We start from the raw sequence: 15,609 nt of genomic DNA, 5'->3' as shown, positions 1-15,609 counted from the left end.
CTAAATATATACTAAATTAATTTATTTTTTTGCTAATTTACTAAATTTATTTTTAACATATAAAATTCTCATATATATATAATAATAAAATAATTTTATTGAATATAACTGATACCATCGGAGTAAAAACTCTTACAAATTCAACAAATTCTTAGATAATAATCATTTAACAAACCATTAAAGAAAAGTTTTTTCAATTCAATTTTGTTGGGCCCACAATCACAGTCGGAGCTAAAAAGGAAGTGGATCGGGTAATCGGGTCAGATCCCAAATCTCATCAAGATTTAATTTTTACTTCTGAACCAAGTATCTAGCAACACAACAAATTTTGGGTATGATTTCAATCTCATTTTCAGTCTAATTACACTATCTTTTTCTTAGCCCTTTTTAATACTAAATATTTGTATGTATATATCTGAAATATATGCAGGGTTTGATGAATTTATAATCTTGATAATGTCTTCAGCTCAAGATCCTTTTTACATTGTTAAAGAAGAAATTCAAGATTCTGTAAGTCTTTTAATGGGTTGTTATTGAAATTTTATATAGATACAAGATTTGATTTTTAAGATTTGTGTGTTTTAATAGGGTTTTAATATGAGGGTTTGATTTGTATGGTTGTTTAGATTGACAAGTTGCAGACTACTTTTCACAAATGGGAACAAATGGCATTGGGTACTGTGGATCATGGTCAGCTTACAAAGGAGCTTCTTGCGGGTTGCGAGAGCATTCAGTGGCAGGTGCTGTCATTACTCGATTTTTTGTTATTTTACCTTTTCTTTGAGTTAGTGATGTAAATGGTATTTTTGTGAGATTAGTTTCGTGGTGCTGTTTTGTATTGGTTTAGTATTGAATCGATGTCGGATGTTGTTGGATCATTTTTGTTGATGTTGTGATGTGAAATGTTGGTGGAACGGTTTGTAGTTTGGGGTATTAGTGAAGCTTAGCTGAAGGATTATCTTTAGATTGAATCTCTTACTTTTGGTTGTGATATATTTACATTGTTGCATTTTATCAGCATATTGTTATGCCTCAGTTTGTTAGTTTGCTTGTTTATGAGTTTAGATAGTAGTCATGATAGCTCTAAGATTTAGGAATAATGAATGACGCAATGCGGATTTGTGTTATTAACAATATTTACCGGAAAAATATCATTTTTTTCAAAAAAGATTGTGGGGGATGTTGCAACGGTTAAACCGACTCAGGGTTCAACGTTTCACACCATGTAGATGAAAAATACTGTTTGCAAGTTAGTTTCACCATTCCAAGTTCCAACAAGCACTTTATTACAAATAAAAAGATTGTTTCTTTCAAGCTCAGATTTGATAAGCCTTTGCATCCATTTTTGTTCTAGTTAACAAATTTTGCATGTCATCTGAAACCTATTTTCTGATAGAAAGGTGGTTGAGTTGGAGAAGACAATATCTGTAGCAGCACGGGATCCTTCTTGGTATGGACTCACCGAAGTGGAGCTTGAAAAACGAAGGAGGTGGACCAGCACTGCCCGTACTCAGGTTTTCTTTGTCAACTTTCTATTCTGTTTAATTTATTTATTTTGTTTTCATAAATGTGATATTTATCTCTTTTCTTTTTTATTCTTTGATATATCTTCTCATGTCTTAAAATGTTACATTGTGTAATTTAGGTGAGCAATGTTAAGAATGCAGTAGTGGCTGGAAAGGAAATAAATGGCATGGGCAATTTCAATGCTAGTTCAACACGTCGTGAACTCATGAGGCTGCCAGAGTCTAATCAGACAGATAGATCGGATCAGTATATTGCCAGAAACAATGATGATTTCATTTCATCAGAGTCGGACAGACAGTTACTTCTTATAAAGTAGAGTCTCACTCTGCCTCAATTTCTACAATTATATTAGCCATTTTTAAGTTTAAATCAGAGATATAACTGATAGAAACCTATAATGGTATCTTCAGAAAAAAAACATAGGATATCACTAGAATTTGTCAGAATAGAGGGAAAGATGTAGATTTTAATGTTGATTTGAGCATGATATATAAAACTTGTGTATAGTGTGTTGAAATTTCAGTGCAACATATCATTGTGATTGTGAAATCTGATATCTAGTTGTTTCCTACTGTTTTTAATATTATATCATTGTGGGTCTTTCTAGGCAACAAGATGAAGAACTGGATGAGCTTAGTGCGAGTGTAGAAAGAATCGGAGGTGTTGGGCTTACTATACATGAAGAACTGCTATCACAGGTCAGTGTTATTTGTACTGAAGATAACTATATCTGTCAATTTGAGGAAGCAATTATATGATGTACGAGAAAAATGGGCATGAGGATGACCTCAGTTAACTTCTCCCATACAAATTTAGTAACATATTTGTAAATATTAAAAACGCATCCTGAAGTTACAAATTTGCCCCTCCGTATGTATATGACAAATAGAGAGGTATCCTGAGGGTGATCACAGTGCCATGATTCCTGTGATGTATTTAGTCATCAATAAGTATGACGGTTGAATTTTTTTTTTTTATAAAATGCACGAGTAATATTTTGAAAAAGTTTATTCCGTATGACTGACCAAAGCTAAATGTGAATGTGTACCACAGGAGAAGATATTAGATGATCTGGGTACTGAAATGGATAGCACTTCAAATCGTCTTGATTTTGTTCAGGTAAGTATATATGTGTGCTTGGTTGAATTGAAACACATGTTTATTATTTTCTAATTTCAACACATTACACAACATTTCTTCTTTGATTTAAGTCTAACTCAAATATCAAATGCAGAAAAAAGTGGCTATGGTTATGAAGAAGGCTAGTGTCAAAGGACAACTCATGATGATTTTCCTCCTGATTGCTCTCTTCATTATATTGTTTGTTTTGGTTTTCGTAACTTAGCTTATAGGACGAACTTAGCTGAAAATTTGCCATTTTTCTATAATTGGTAAACAATTTTATAGAATAAACTATATAGTTTCATTATAAGTGAATGTTTAGATTGATCGATGATCTTTAGTTACTTGATTCTCCTCAAGTAAGGTTTTTAAGGTTCGGTATTGGCCTGGTCTTATTTCATGTTGTTTTACCATGTTTAAAAAACTGGTTTATATTTAATGGTCATGGCAACAGATCTTTCAAAGTTAAAAAATGTATAAGTATTACTCAGGCTTCAACTGCATGGGTCCTCCGGCAGGCTGCAGAGAAGCTTCAAATTAAAAGGTCTTTAAGTACGAAAGATCCTGCCAAATTAAATTTTAGCTGGGAATTGTATTGAGTAACATTCATATGCCCGGAGAAACCAATAATTCAATTTGTGCCTAATGCTTATGCTTTAAAAAGGTTGGTGCAAAAATGAACATGTATAATATTTGGCCTCTGGTATGATCCCTCTCATGGTCCATAAGATAGTGGGGGAATTTGGGTCATGGTTGATGAGACCGATTAATGAGAATCGAAATTTCAGTTTCATTGTTTCAGTGTTTGGATTGATAATTTAATGATCGACAATGATAACTTCTTCATTTGATGGGTAAATCGAACCCTTCATTCCTCTTTGAATATCATTTTCATTTGTATCAATCTCCATTCTCATACCATTCACAATTTCCATTCGATCCAAAAGCCCCTTACATTCCCAATTTCTTGTATAAAATGTTTGAAAACTGACTTGAAATTGAAACAACAGCTTATGGTTAGAATTGATACAACATACTTGTTTTGAACTACATTCTTTTTGTAGTTTTATTCTATGGAGATTAAATTACTCTCTCTATCCCATTTTAATTATTTTTCCTCACATAAATTAAGGTGTCAGAAAAAACATAACGACACATATTTATTAATTTTAATATTTATATCAAATTGAAATTTAGAATGTAAGCTTTAATTTGATATAAAAATTATATTTGTTTATCAAATATAAGTAATACTTTTTGTTACCTTAAAATGCGTGTTAAAAAGTTAAAAATCATTTAAAATAGGACAATTGGAATATTATTTTTATGCATCATTGTCACTTATTACTCAGATTGGAGTAAGCATGTTTAACGAGAAAATAGTTTTTTAAATTTTTAAATTTATTATATTTATTATTATTCACAATTTCAGAATGACCAATAACATATAAGAAATACAAAAATGAAAAAAAAAGAACATTATCTTAGAAGGCCTTTGCGAAACGCAACTTCGTTAACTAGTTAATACTCTCTCCGTCTCTCCTAATTGTTATCGTTTCTAATAGAGTTCCCGGCACGCATTTTAAGATGAATAAAAAGTATAGCTCTATAACTTATTTTTAAAATTTTCTTTTTCTGAATAAAAATAGAATGTTAAACTTTTATTAAGAAAAATATTTTTTTTTAAAAAAGTTAAAAAACTATATTTTTTCTTCATCTTAAAATGCATATCAGGCGCTTTCACAGAAACGATAACAACATCCCGAAAACGTCCGGGTCGAAATATGGCTTTCAAATTAAGTTCCGAATTAGGGGTATAAGAGGAGAAATTGAACGCCTATATATCTCCTAAAAGTACCTTCTTCGTACACTCCTTATTCTATTTTTTGTAGATTTAAATTATTCAAATAACTCAAGTCACCCAAAACAAGTACAAATATAGATAAACCATGCGTTCTCACAATTAACACGTTAGACCTCTCATTTCTTATCGTTAAGAAATAATTTAATAATAATTGCCTGGTAAACAAGTCCACGCCAGAAATTAATGAAAAACAATATATATAATAATTACCTTTTGCATATCTTAGCATTAAAAATTGAAATGTTCTCACCAGAAATATATAGGTTCTCTGAACTTGCAATGAGAACCACCAATTCAAAAATGCAACCTTTTCCTCCAAAAATTTACATTGGCATATATTAATTTCATAAAAGCAAAAAAACGAGTCATTGACAAGGAGCTGGCTGCACTAATGGGGACTACAGTTTGAGCCTCTGCCCATGTAAAATATGATCAGCCTCCAAGGTAACTATACCACAGTTACTGTATCCCCATGCAATAAAATTAGCTAAGATGTACCATCCTACATTGCGCTTTAGCTACAGCATCAACAGTTGAGACTTGTGATCAATGCCATTAAAGATGAATGTCCCAGACATGGGAATGAACTGCCTAGTAATGAGCTGTAGCACAAAATAAGTATGAAACATAAATAACGGGAGAATGCTCCAATGCCCTCATAAGTCATATCTACAAGCTACACATAGTTCGATTATAAAAAGACAAACCTTAATAATTTCTTGTGATGCAATACCGCCAATAAAAGCAGAAACTGCATGGAGCTCTGCAGCACCATATCTGCACATTTCATTGATAAGGTCCTCTGTTAAAGTCGAGCCATTGCAACCCAAGTCATTAAGTAAGGTAACTGCTGTAGCTTTCAATCGAGATATATCCTCGTCCATAACACTGAAACAATAATACAAAATTCTCACAATTAGACCACTGACACAACTAAAGTGGGAATCATAGTAGTGAATTCTGTTGGTAGAGTTACCCCTCAAATTGCCCAGGGAAGCTGTTAAAGTTGGTAGCGAACCGATCAACAGCTCGGAGCAAAACATAGAATCCCACAGCAATACTGCCACAAATAGAAAAGCCGTTATTAAGAGCTGCTGAGGAAAAAAATTCTGTCCAGTGTCCACTAGCAAACATTCTTCACTAATCTATTAGAAGAATCACAGTTCGATCTTCGATAAAACATTACAGCTGAACTTTTCTGAAGTATAATCAGAAAAAAAGATCTGCTTAAAAGAGAATTCCAAGAATAGTAGTACCAGGACTTGTCATATACACACAAACCGATATGCAAAAGTTGATACTTAGAATCATATCTTATGTCTATATCTAAGTTGTAGATTTTAGTAGGAGGTCTAAAACAATGAAAACACGCGATTTTGGTTTCTAAAACAATTTGAAAGTGGCACACTAAAATAAATGGTGTGCACTCGAAAACATTTAACTGCATACCAAATCGAATAGACACAAGAAAGAATACATATTTTCCTGAAACACAAGTTTGAAAATCCATTTTATATAACTCATCTTCTCGCTTCACTTTCCAACTAGGAATTTTGAATTCCAGGATGTTTAACAAAGGCAACACACTACTACCATCTCAGGAAAATACTAACACCACATTTTTTTGGTATCTAAACCATATAAAAGTTATCTTTTTGAAGTTCAATAGTTTATGGTTGCAAGTGTGTGGTGTGCAGGTTGAGGTAGAACAAAACCGCATACCTATAATCGTCATCTGTTAGATACTTCTGCAACTCTGGTTGCACAGGGGAGTTAAACTCGTCCTCAAGAAGGCGATATCTGCTAACCTGACGAAGTAATGAATATAATCACACCACAGTGAATATTTATCCCAAACTTGTCTTGGACTAGGTTACACATCACCTTCAAGACTTGTTGGTTTAAGGACTACCCCTAATATTAGCCTACTCATGTATGAAAGTTATATGTTATTGAGACATATTTTTATAACTCTTTTAAGACTATCTTTGCCACTAGGCTACAGCAATGCATACTTACTGCTAGCTTTCTCGCGTTTTTACAAAAGCTTTTTATTTTGGTCTTTGAGATGCTATTTGTATCTCTGCCAATTTTCTTCAATATATCCCGTACTCGCTGCTCAACTAGGAGCATGTCAGACTCAGCCTTCGCTTGGTAAATTTTCTGCAGGTTTACATACAACCTACAAAGCACTAATCAATACATCAGAACATCTAGAAATAATAACATGCAAAAAGAAAGCAGCAGCAGGGACCGACTCGGTAGAAGATGTCATGTCTGGAATTGATCCCTCAAGTGGTGCCTCGCCGCCACCTTCGTTATTGATGAATTCCTAAAAAAAGTAAGAAATATAATACAGACAAGTTACACTTTAGTAATTGAGAAGGCAAAGGCTTCATTAGGAATAATAATAACAAAGCCTTAAGGAATAGCGTTGAAGCTGCGGGCTCCAGCCTCACCCGCTTGAAATAAGGGGAAAAAGGGATAGATATCTAAAATATATAAGCATCAAATGTTGACATGCACCAGATATAGAGTAGCCCTATATTACTTAATAAAGGATACTTTATAACTTGACTACAGTAAACTGTTCTGGAGTCTATCAGGTATGAGAATGTAGCAAAATTTTCTATATGAATATTATAATTTATACATAGAAATGAATTCCTTCTAAGCTTTGAACGGAACATAAAAAACAATGGCAGGTGAACTACTGCCAAGTTGGAATATCCTGGTACATGATTTCAGCAGGCGTAGGACATGATTTAAAAAGAAAAAATGATCCAGTTTTCAAAGAGGTATAACTAAATTGATGACAGCATAGTCTTATACAAAGTGGCAAACTATAGAAGCCAGAAAAGCTAAAGACTAGGCCAGAAAAATGATGACGTAGAGTTCAATTTAAGCTCAGAGAAAACAACCTAAGATGGCTAAATTCATGGGTGAATTTTCATTTTGGGGACACTAGGTTCACTTCCACAATAATTAAAAAAAAAGAGTAATGGCTATCTTTTCATTAATGTTAATTAAAGCAAGCTAAATTTTTACTTTATAGGTATTTTTACCTAAAAGAAATTAATAAGAAGTGGGTTAGAAAACTAAAGCATTACCTTAAGAGCTGCGACCATTATCCAAAAGTCTGATGAACTGGAAGTAACTTCTGCAGAAGGATCATTGATAACATGCAGCAAACTCGAACCTGAGGAAATAACCGGAGTATAAGAAGTTTAATTAGAATTGATAACGTCTCAGTATTTTCCACTGATTTATATTGATTAAACAACAAGTAAAAAGACAACAACATACTGCTTTTCTCTAATTAAGCACTTACTAATTCCCCGAGGAGCGAAAACTTTGAATGAGGCATCTATAGCTTCTTTATAGTTGTCTTCATCCACAGCTACCATTCTGGATTTAATCAATTCCTAAGCCAGACATGTATCAACCACCTTAGCCCAGTGAGAGAAGGAATATAGTAGCACATAAGACATGGCAGACGAAAAGAATTTTTAAACCTTAAACTCCCTTTTCTCATCCCTGGTTCCTGGAAGGCGTCCACCATGACTTTTGGCCCATTCATCAGCCATCTTTATAAGAATAATAACATATGGTGTATGTTTGTGAACCACAGGATCAGCCACATTTAGATCAATAGTTTCTGTAAACCTACAATTAACACACATCTGATATATAAATATTTATACACATAATCACACAACACGTAGATAGGACATGGTTACATGAAAGTACAAAACCAGAAGATTATAATTAATGACAGAAAAAAGATGCAAATTGTGGATTGATGCAGAATCAGGCTAACAAATACAATGAAAAGCAACAGACTGGTATAACAACAAAAAATTCAAAAAGTAATTAGTAATTATCTCTTCAAATATTATGTAATAATTAGATAATCTTTTTATCATAGTAATACTGAGAAACGCCAGCTAGGTAAAACTAGATTTTGACAAGCAAAAATTATTACCCTATTTTCTATACAAAACCAAATAGCTAAATGAAGTGTCTTCCACTGATGTGTGCAAGCTAGATTTCTACACACACATGGATTTTGAAGAGCTGCTTTTAACTCTAACATTGAAGTTTAACATCCTTCAACCTTAGAACACTCCAATATCCAATTTCCTGCCTCCATAACTGAGTATCTAAAAAACTCAAATTCATTGAAAATAAATGAATCTGAATCCTATTTCATTGATCGCATTGTCAACTTAAATTTCAGTATTTCACCCATCTATTACTTGATCATTTTTATTTATAATAGTTCGAAAAATTTATGAGTAAATAATTACACTATTTTTATACTTTTTGAAGTACTTAAAACAAATACAACCGTGTAACTCATTCAAGTCGAGCTGAATGAAATACCGGTATTTATATATACAAACTCGAGTCAGATCTAGGCAAAGTATAAAAATAAAAATTTGAATCCGAACAAGTATTTAAAAATTCAAGTCGAACACGATTAGATTGATATATGTAGGTAATTGACTTCAGTTTATTTTCATCTATTCCCGCTAACTTCGCATCCCATGATTCGAAACTCAGTAATATTGTTGTGAATCAATGGATATTACTACAAGACTCATGACACTTTATGGAGTATATTGATGTAGAATAGAACAAAAGCAGCTAGAAATTGTACCGCAGTTGAATATATATTCAAAATGTTCCTAGTCTTAGTATGACCATATCTATCTTAATTAGAATTATCTTCTCATTCAGCCTCTAAAGGAAAAAAAACATTAAACACTTGAGTGTGACTACAAGCTCTGTGCTCCTATGTTTTTAGGTCCATTGCCCTTCTTTCTTCTTCCTTCAATATTTATTTTGAAGCTTTTTAAACCCTGTTGTACTTGAGTAGTAAAAGGATTTGCTCAAACATGTAGCTAACAAAGTCCACTACGGAATAACTAAATAACAAATACTATGACAAATCATGACTGAAGTATTTAAAAAAACTCAAATTTTAAAAATTAAACCTTGTGAGCTCAGGCCACGGGTTGTTTAATCGGAGATCATCAAGAAAATGATCAGGCTTGGATTCAATTACTGTATGCTCCTGCACAAATACAAAGGTTACAAAATTGACTAAAAATGACTGTAAAATATTTTTCACTTTCTACACTCGTTCTCATTTTTTATTACAGATGCCTTAATGGCATCTAAAGTTCATAAAAACACAGGGATAGTTCCAAAAAAATTGCATTGATACAGATCATGTAACCCATCCCTTCAAAAAAAACATGAACACACCTAGTGGAAATATTGTGAAATATATATATATATATATATATTCCTGATAGTGTTTGAAAGTATGAAGATCATCATAATAAGTATTTGTAGTAGAAAGATTCCAACCTCGATGCATAGTGCATACCTTCACGCTGATGCGAACAAACCCAGTCAGACCATAAGACCGTGCAAATATCAACATAACATTTGCCTCCCGGCAGATTATATCCAGCTTTAGCATTGAATCTTCCACCAGCTGTGCACAATGATTCATTATTTGAAGAAAGGTTAAATAATTGCAACTAATACCAGCAAATTATATTAGAGAACAATACATTACAGGAAGTAAAGTACTTAGATGGTTATAGATTTATCAGCTACTACAAGACCGTATATGAAATTTAGAAAGAAAATAATAGCTCTTGAAAAAAAGGCTCCAAGTTCAATAATATTCTTTTCAGGAAGGAAAGTAAGCATTGTGAGGCAATCATTCAATATCCTGAACCTATGTATTCTTACCATCTCTAACAATCTTAGTAGAATTGTAAATCAAATTATTAGCATTGCTCTATTTTAGTCAGTTCAAATACACAGCGTCCTCAAGTAAAATTAGAGACGCATCCAAGTGTCAAACTCGATAATTTTTAAAATTTTGGCAACAGGATGATCTGTCCATATTTTGGACACTAGTGCAGAGACACATAATATTTTTATAAAAAGGGACTTCTTCCATCCGGTAAGTTTCGGCCACTTGACTTCTTCCCGCACTTTTGCATGTATAAAAAAAATTCTTACCTAATAATTCTACAAGTTTCTTAAAATTAAGCCTTGTATTTTTTAAAAAGATAAATAAATAAGAGATATTATATAAAAGTGTGATTTTTATATGAATTAATATACATACACAATTAAAAGCGACGAAAATTGTGGCCTGGGGTGATCAACAAATACTGATAAATGAAGTCACATATTGTGTCATGTGATAAATTTCAATAAAAATTGTTGGGTCCGTAGACACAGTTGTGCTGTTATGACTTATGAGATGATTATCAGCCTTTTTTATGCTTTTAAAGCCTTGCTACTTTGGCGAAATAATTGAAAATGACTTATAGATGGCAAGGGTGTTCTTAACAATAACTCAGAGTTATCGCAGCAGTTTATTAACAAAAGGGGATGTAGCGTGATAAGACAACTTAGGATAACAAAGATTTGCACAAGCAAAATTTTCTGGAATTTAATGAGATACACAGTTGATAACTGATTGTTAGGAGGAACACACACATATTCGAGATTCAATTCTACCAATACAGAGTACGCACACAAACACACAACAATATATTTGACGTGGAAAGCCCACATCCCAACTTGTATTATTAATCAAAACAATTATCGATAATACATTAATACATAACACCTCAATGGTGTCCCAAACTGATACTTGAGCCACAAGCATCTCTCACACGATACCTAAGACGACTACATCTCTTAAGCATACATCAAAACAATAACATGACTATGTATATATAGTCATCACAAACTTAGCCAACAAGACATACCTAATCTGATTACAATAATAATTGTCTGCCCATACAATTATTACCCATTCCCATTATGATAATACTTGTCAACACATACAATTATTACTCAATCTCATTATGATAATAATTGTCAACAAATACAATGATTACTCAATCCAATTATGTCTTATATCACCAAACCCATATCACATATTGGGTTTAACCCCAACACTGATAACCAAGAACACGAACTTCTAAGGTTATCTATTAGTGCAAAGTAGTTGATCAAGTAGATCATGTATGTTACGAGGTTTGGGTGTTGGACTATAATATCTGAATAAAGGTTTTATTTAGGGCATGTTTAAAAGGCCACTTAGACCAACTTCTTTATATTCTAGTAAATCACTGAAATCAACTTAAAGCTTAAACTAACATAAGTTGCATCTTGAATTTCAAAGGTTAGAAACAGGTAATCGCTTCATTCCTCCTTTTGTTTTAAAAGAATAAACTTAACTTAAACTACAGTAGAAAATAGATATCTATTTCAGTGGTATGCTTAATTTAAAATTTAACCTGCCAAAAACACATTTAATGCTCGATTAGCTTACAATAAAATAAGTTACTTGTCCCTTAAAGATATTTTTATTACCAACAATTATAAGTAATTTTTTTTTATTAGAAGTTATTATCTGTTGTTATTATTTTATTAGTAATATAAAACTTATAAGACTAACACATTAAACAATAACAAAAAAAGTACTGAATCATCAGAAGGGACAATATTCAAATAATGAAGGCGAACTGCAAATTCAAATAAGTACTGTAACATAGATAAGTATCTCCCCTACTTCTAAAAGTTCGACTTAGAAGTCACTATTTTTGTTACACAAAAAGACCAAATACTGATAAGTAGGCCTTAGTCCCATGGGTTACTTATGCTATTCTAATGTTATTTGCATACTTTACAATTTATAAATTACATGTTAATCAAACTATCGAACATATAATAGATTCTGAGTAACATTAGTACATTTTTGTGTTTAATAACACACATTCACGCACACATTTTGCTTTCCACAAGACTTGAATCCTAGAACTCCGTAGCTCCCTTTAGAGAGTGAGGCGGTACTGTTAAACCAAGAGGCCTCCAGTAAGAAAATAACAATTATTTGTACATTATAAGTTGGAGATAATGAAGTAACTTTTTCAATGTAAGGAATTCAACGACTTGTTGCAATTTTCATTCTGACGTTGACAAAAAATAATATTACCCTCACAACATGTAACTTTTAGAATTTTCTAACAGTTTTTTATACAGTATAACTTCTAAGTTATCAATTTAAATATCCGAACACAGAAGTCAAGCCAAATAGGCCCTCGCTCATTTTAATATATGAAGAATGGAACTCCCTTTGACCTCTGATTTTTATCAAATCTGGCTACTTACAGATTAATTGAAATAAAATGAAAGGCTTCATTTAGGGGAAAAAAGGAAGAGAAAGGCTTCAAAAGTGCCTCCTTCGGATCTGGTTTCTCTCATCAATTTATTTAGTGCTTCGCATATTTCATTACACTAGTACATATTTATAGAACCCTAATTGAAACAGGAGACTGCAAAATATATATATAAATATTTCCGCTACGGTTTATCATTAAATGTTGCCACATCATACAAAAACTGACTTCTGCCAGATAAACAATAATGACATAGTAGAAATTAGAAAATAGTCAAACACAACATTTTAGTGTAGCACGTTATATTTAATAGTTCCGGGATATATTGTGTACATCATTCCTTTCCATGAGAAATAAAAACAAAAGATAAACTCTGAACTGCTCATGCAGTGGGTACGGCTGTGTGGTTAAGAACTTTTATAGTATATTTCATAGTAACCCTGAAATCTTCTAGAGTAATTTTTGTATAGTTTAAACATAGAAATGCATATATTACAAGAGAAAAATATACCTGTGTAGCTACTACCAAGGTAAACTGAGAAAAAAACAAAGGATTAGTTTTTATCAATTCCTCTGGATTCTCTTCAATGAACTTGGCTTTAACAGCATCATTTAACTCTTGGAGAAACGAACAGACACATTTAGCCTTCGACTGCCCAACGCATGATTCATCCACTAATAACATCAAAAACACAACATGAGATACAGATTGCAAACATGAACAGGGCAGATACTCGAGAGACGTCACATACCCATAAAATTATTTCCAAAGTCGCCCTCTTCAACTTTGGATCCATCAACAATGGTAATACTTCCAATACCACCAAGAACAAGATTTTTTAGGGTTTCGGAACCAGTAGGACCGCAATTAAGTAAGCATATACTTGCTTTCTCTAGGGCAGCTTGTCCTTGCTCACCCCATATCCTGCCATGTAATCATCACAACCTTTTCACATTTTATCCCAAAAAACAATGCAACTAGAACAAACATGCTTCAAACCCATCACATCCAAATCACATTGTCAATACTTTATAGGCGCACAACAAAGTGAAATCCAACCTTTGTCAAAATTTCTTTAACTTATCATGAAATTTTCACACTGTTCCCAGTTCCCACAATACTACCGTAATTCATAACTAGACCAAACAAACTTCATATCCACGAAATCCGAAGCAGAATTTCGGTGTCTTTTGCACGTAACATAATTAATTAGCTAATTAGGTCAGGTACAAATCGAACTCACATTTGTCAAATTACTCAAACTAACACTAAACAAAAAATTAGATAATCGAAACTACAAAGAATGGTTAGTGTTTTTTACATGCAACAAATAGCCAACTAGGCCAAGTACAAATTAAAATCACATTTGTCGAAATTACTCAAACTAACACTAAACACAGAATTAGCTAATGGAAACTACAAGCTACAACGAAGACACCGACTAATAAACTACAGTCAGTAAAGTAGTATAATTCAAAATTCTTCGAATCCTCTAAATCCATGAAATCCGAAGCAGAATTTTGGTGTCTTTTGCACGTAACATAATTAATCAGCTAACTAGGTCAGGTACAAATTGAACTCACATTTGTCAGAATTACTCAAACTAACACTAAACAAAAAATTAGATAATCGAAACTACAAAGAATGGTTAGTGTTTCTTACACGCAACAAATAGCCAACTAGGCCAAGTACAAATTAAACTCACATTTGTCGAATTTACTCAAACTAACACTAAACACAAAATTAGCTAATCGAAACTACAACAAAGACACCGACTAATAAACTACAGTCAGTACAGTAGTATAATTCAAAATTCTTCGAATCCTCTAAATCGAAACAAACTGAGATTTAACAATGTCAATATTAGTATAATCAATTGGTACATATACACAACTAGTAAGATCTTATTTAAATATTTATAAGCAACAAAATGAATTAGCCAACTAGATCAAGTGACATTTATCGAAATTACTCAAACTAACACTAAATTAACAACTAGGTAAACGAAACTACAACAGAGACATTGACTAATATATTACAGTCAGTATACACTTCACAATCCTTCAATTCCTCTAAAACGAAGTGCGGTTTAACTATGTGTCTTTGTGAATATAAGTATAATTAATTGGTACACTTACACAAGTAAGAGCTCACTTAACTATTTATAAGTTCCCAATCATTTTAATTTATACAACAAAAAATGATAAAATAGAGTGAGAAATTTGGGCAAAACGATTTAAATAGAGAAAGAGAGAGATGTATAAAATTTTAAGTAATATAGAGAGAGAGACAGAGAGTGTGTGTGTGGAGAGAGAGACCTGAGTTGACGATCGTATTTAGTTTTGTGTTCCGCCATTGCGAGAGAGAGAGAGAAGCTTCGCTTGCTTAACACGCACAACTGTGTGCTGAGAGAGAGAGTAGTTGTAGTATCAATGGATTCTAGAATCGAAGCCGATATTATATTGTGGGCTTTCAGGCCCTGTTGATAATTGGTTTATTTATTTCTCCATCGTTGGTCCAGCCATAGATACCGTCTAACTTTATTTTTATCGATTGCTTAAGAGATTTAGGCCCGTTTAAAATTGTCGTTCCATATTGCTACAGCAGCTGAAAAATTTAAAAATTGTTATTTGGAGAAACGATTTTGGTGTTGTTGTTAGTAATAGCATGTCTTCTATTTTTGAAAAAAGTTGTTTTCAGCAAGTAGCTATCAGTTTTACCATCAGACTTTCTCAAAAATATTATTTTTATATATTATATCTTAAAATATGCATAAATTAAAAAAATTACGATATCTAATTTTCCTTACAGCACTTTTTCCACTATCACTTTTTTCTCACAGCAGCACAGTTTTTAACAGCACTCTCAAA

The 15,609-nt window shown here is 32.5% G+C and overlaps 2 protein-coding genes across 3 annotated transcripts; one reads left to right on the top strand and one right to left on the bottom strand.

Annotated features, from left to right (window-relative positions):
* The first annotated feature begins 231 nt into the window (after positions 1 to 231).
* Positions 232 to 3,044, top strand: LOC141706999 (syntaxin-61-like). Of its 2 annotated transcripts, XM_074509934.1 has the most exons (8): positions 232 to 332; positions 431 to 510; positions 627 to 740; positions 1,401 to 1,514; positions 1,646 to 1,839; positions 2,135 to 2,225; positions 2,581 to 2,646; positions 2,762 to 3,044. In XM_074509934.1, the coding sequence occupies exons 2-8, from the start codon at positions 457 to 459 to the stop codon at positions 2,870 to 2,872; spliced, it is 744 nt and encodes a 247-aa protein (XP_074366035.1). In that variant the 5' UTR covers positions 232 to 332; positions 431 to 456; the 3' UTR covers positions 2,873 to 3,044. The 2 variants fall into 2 exon arrangements, with proteins under 2 accessions (XP_074366035.1, XP_074366036.1); XM_074509935.1 differs by lacking the exon at positions 232 to 332 and having other exon boundaries at positions 1,397 to 1,514.
* Positions 3,045 to 4,711: 1,667 nt separating this feature from the next.
* LOC141706998 (NEDD8-activating enzyme E1 regulatory subunit AXR1) lies at positions 4,712 to 15,212 on the bottom strand. Its single transcript, XM_074509933.1, has 14 exons — positions 15,058 to 15,212; positions 13,491 to 13,663; positions 13,250 to 13,413; positions 9,912 to 10,022; positions 9,514 to 9,593; positions 8,029 to 8,179; positions 7,845 to 7,938; positions 7,624 to 7,712; positions 6,772 to 6,845; positions 6,533 to 6,695; positions 6,236 to 6,321; positions 5,490 to 5,573; positions 5,221 to 5,401; positions 4,712 to 5,115 (listed from the first exon to the last, which is right to left on the bottom strand). Exons 1-14 carry the CDS (start codon positions 15,093 to 15,095, stop codon positions 5,032 to 5,034), a joined length of 1,572 nt encoding a protein of 523 aa, XP_074366034.1. The 5' UTR covers positions 15,096 to 15,212; the 3' UTR covers positions 4,712 to 5,031.
* Positions 15,213 to 15,609: the final 397 nt, after the last annotated feature.

The sequence above is a fragment of the Apium graveolens genome, chromosome 2, assembly GCF_009905375.1.
Source record: "Apium graveolens cultivar Ventura chromosome 2, ASM990537v1, whole genome shotgun sequence".
NCBI classification, from domain to species: Eukaryota; Viridiplantae; Streptophyta; class Magnoliopsida; order Apiales; family Apiaceae; genus Apium; species Apium graveolens.
The sequence above is the reverse complement of the archived record's forward strand: the minus strand, read 5'-3'. Positions and strand labels throughout refer to the sequence as shown.

What these genes read in the sequence shown, in the direction of transcription:
- LOC141706999 (XM_074509934.1), top strand. Translation starts at nt 457, where the DNA reads ATGTCTTCAGCTCAAGATCCTTTTTACATTGTTAAAGAAGAAATTCAA. An exon ending in GCGAGAGCATTCAGTGGCAG is followed by an intron (nt 741 to 1,400) that starts GTGCTGTCATTA and finishes TCTGATAGAAAG; the next exon opens with GTGGTTGAGTTGGAGAAGAC. An exon ending in ATCGTCTTGATTTTGTTCAG is followed by an intron (nt 2,647 to 2,761) that starts GTAAGTATATAT and finishes TATCAAATGCAG; the next exon opens with AAAAAAGTGGCTATGGTTAT.
- LOC141706998 (XM_074509933.1), bottom strand. Translation starts at nt 15,095, where the DNA reads ATGGCGGAACACAAAACTAAATACGATCGTCAACTCAG. An exon ending in TTGTTCGCATCAGCGTGAAG is followed by an intron (nt 9,594 to 9,911) that starts GTATGCACTATG and finishes GTATTTGTGCAG; the next exon opens with GAGCATACAGTAATTGAATC. An exon ending in TTCCCTGGGCAATTTGAGGG is followed by an intron (nt 5,402 to 5,489) that starts GTAACTCTACCA and finishes TTATTGTTTCAG; the next exon opens with TGTTATGGACGAGGATATAT.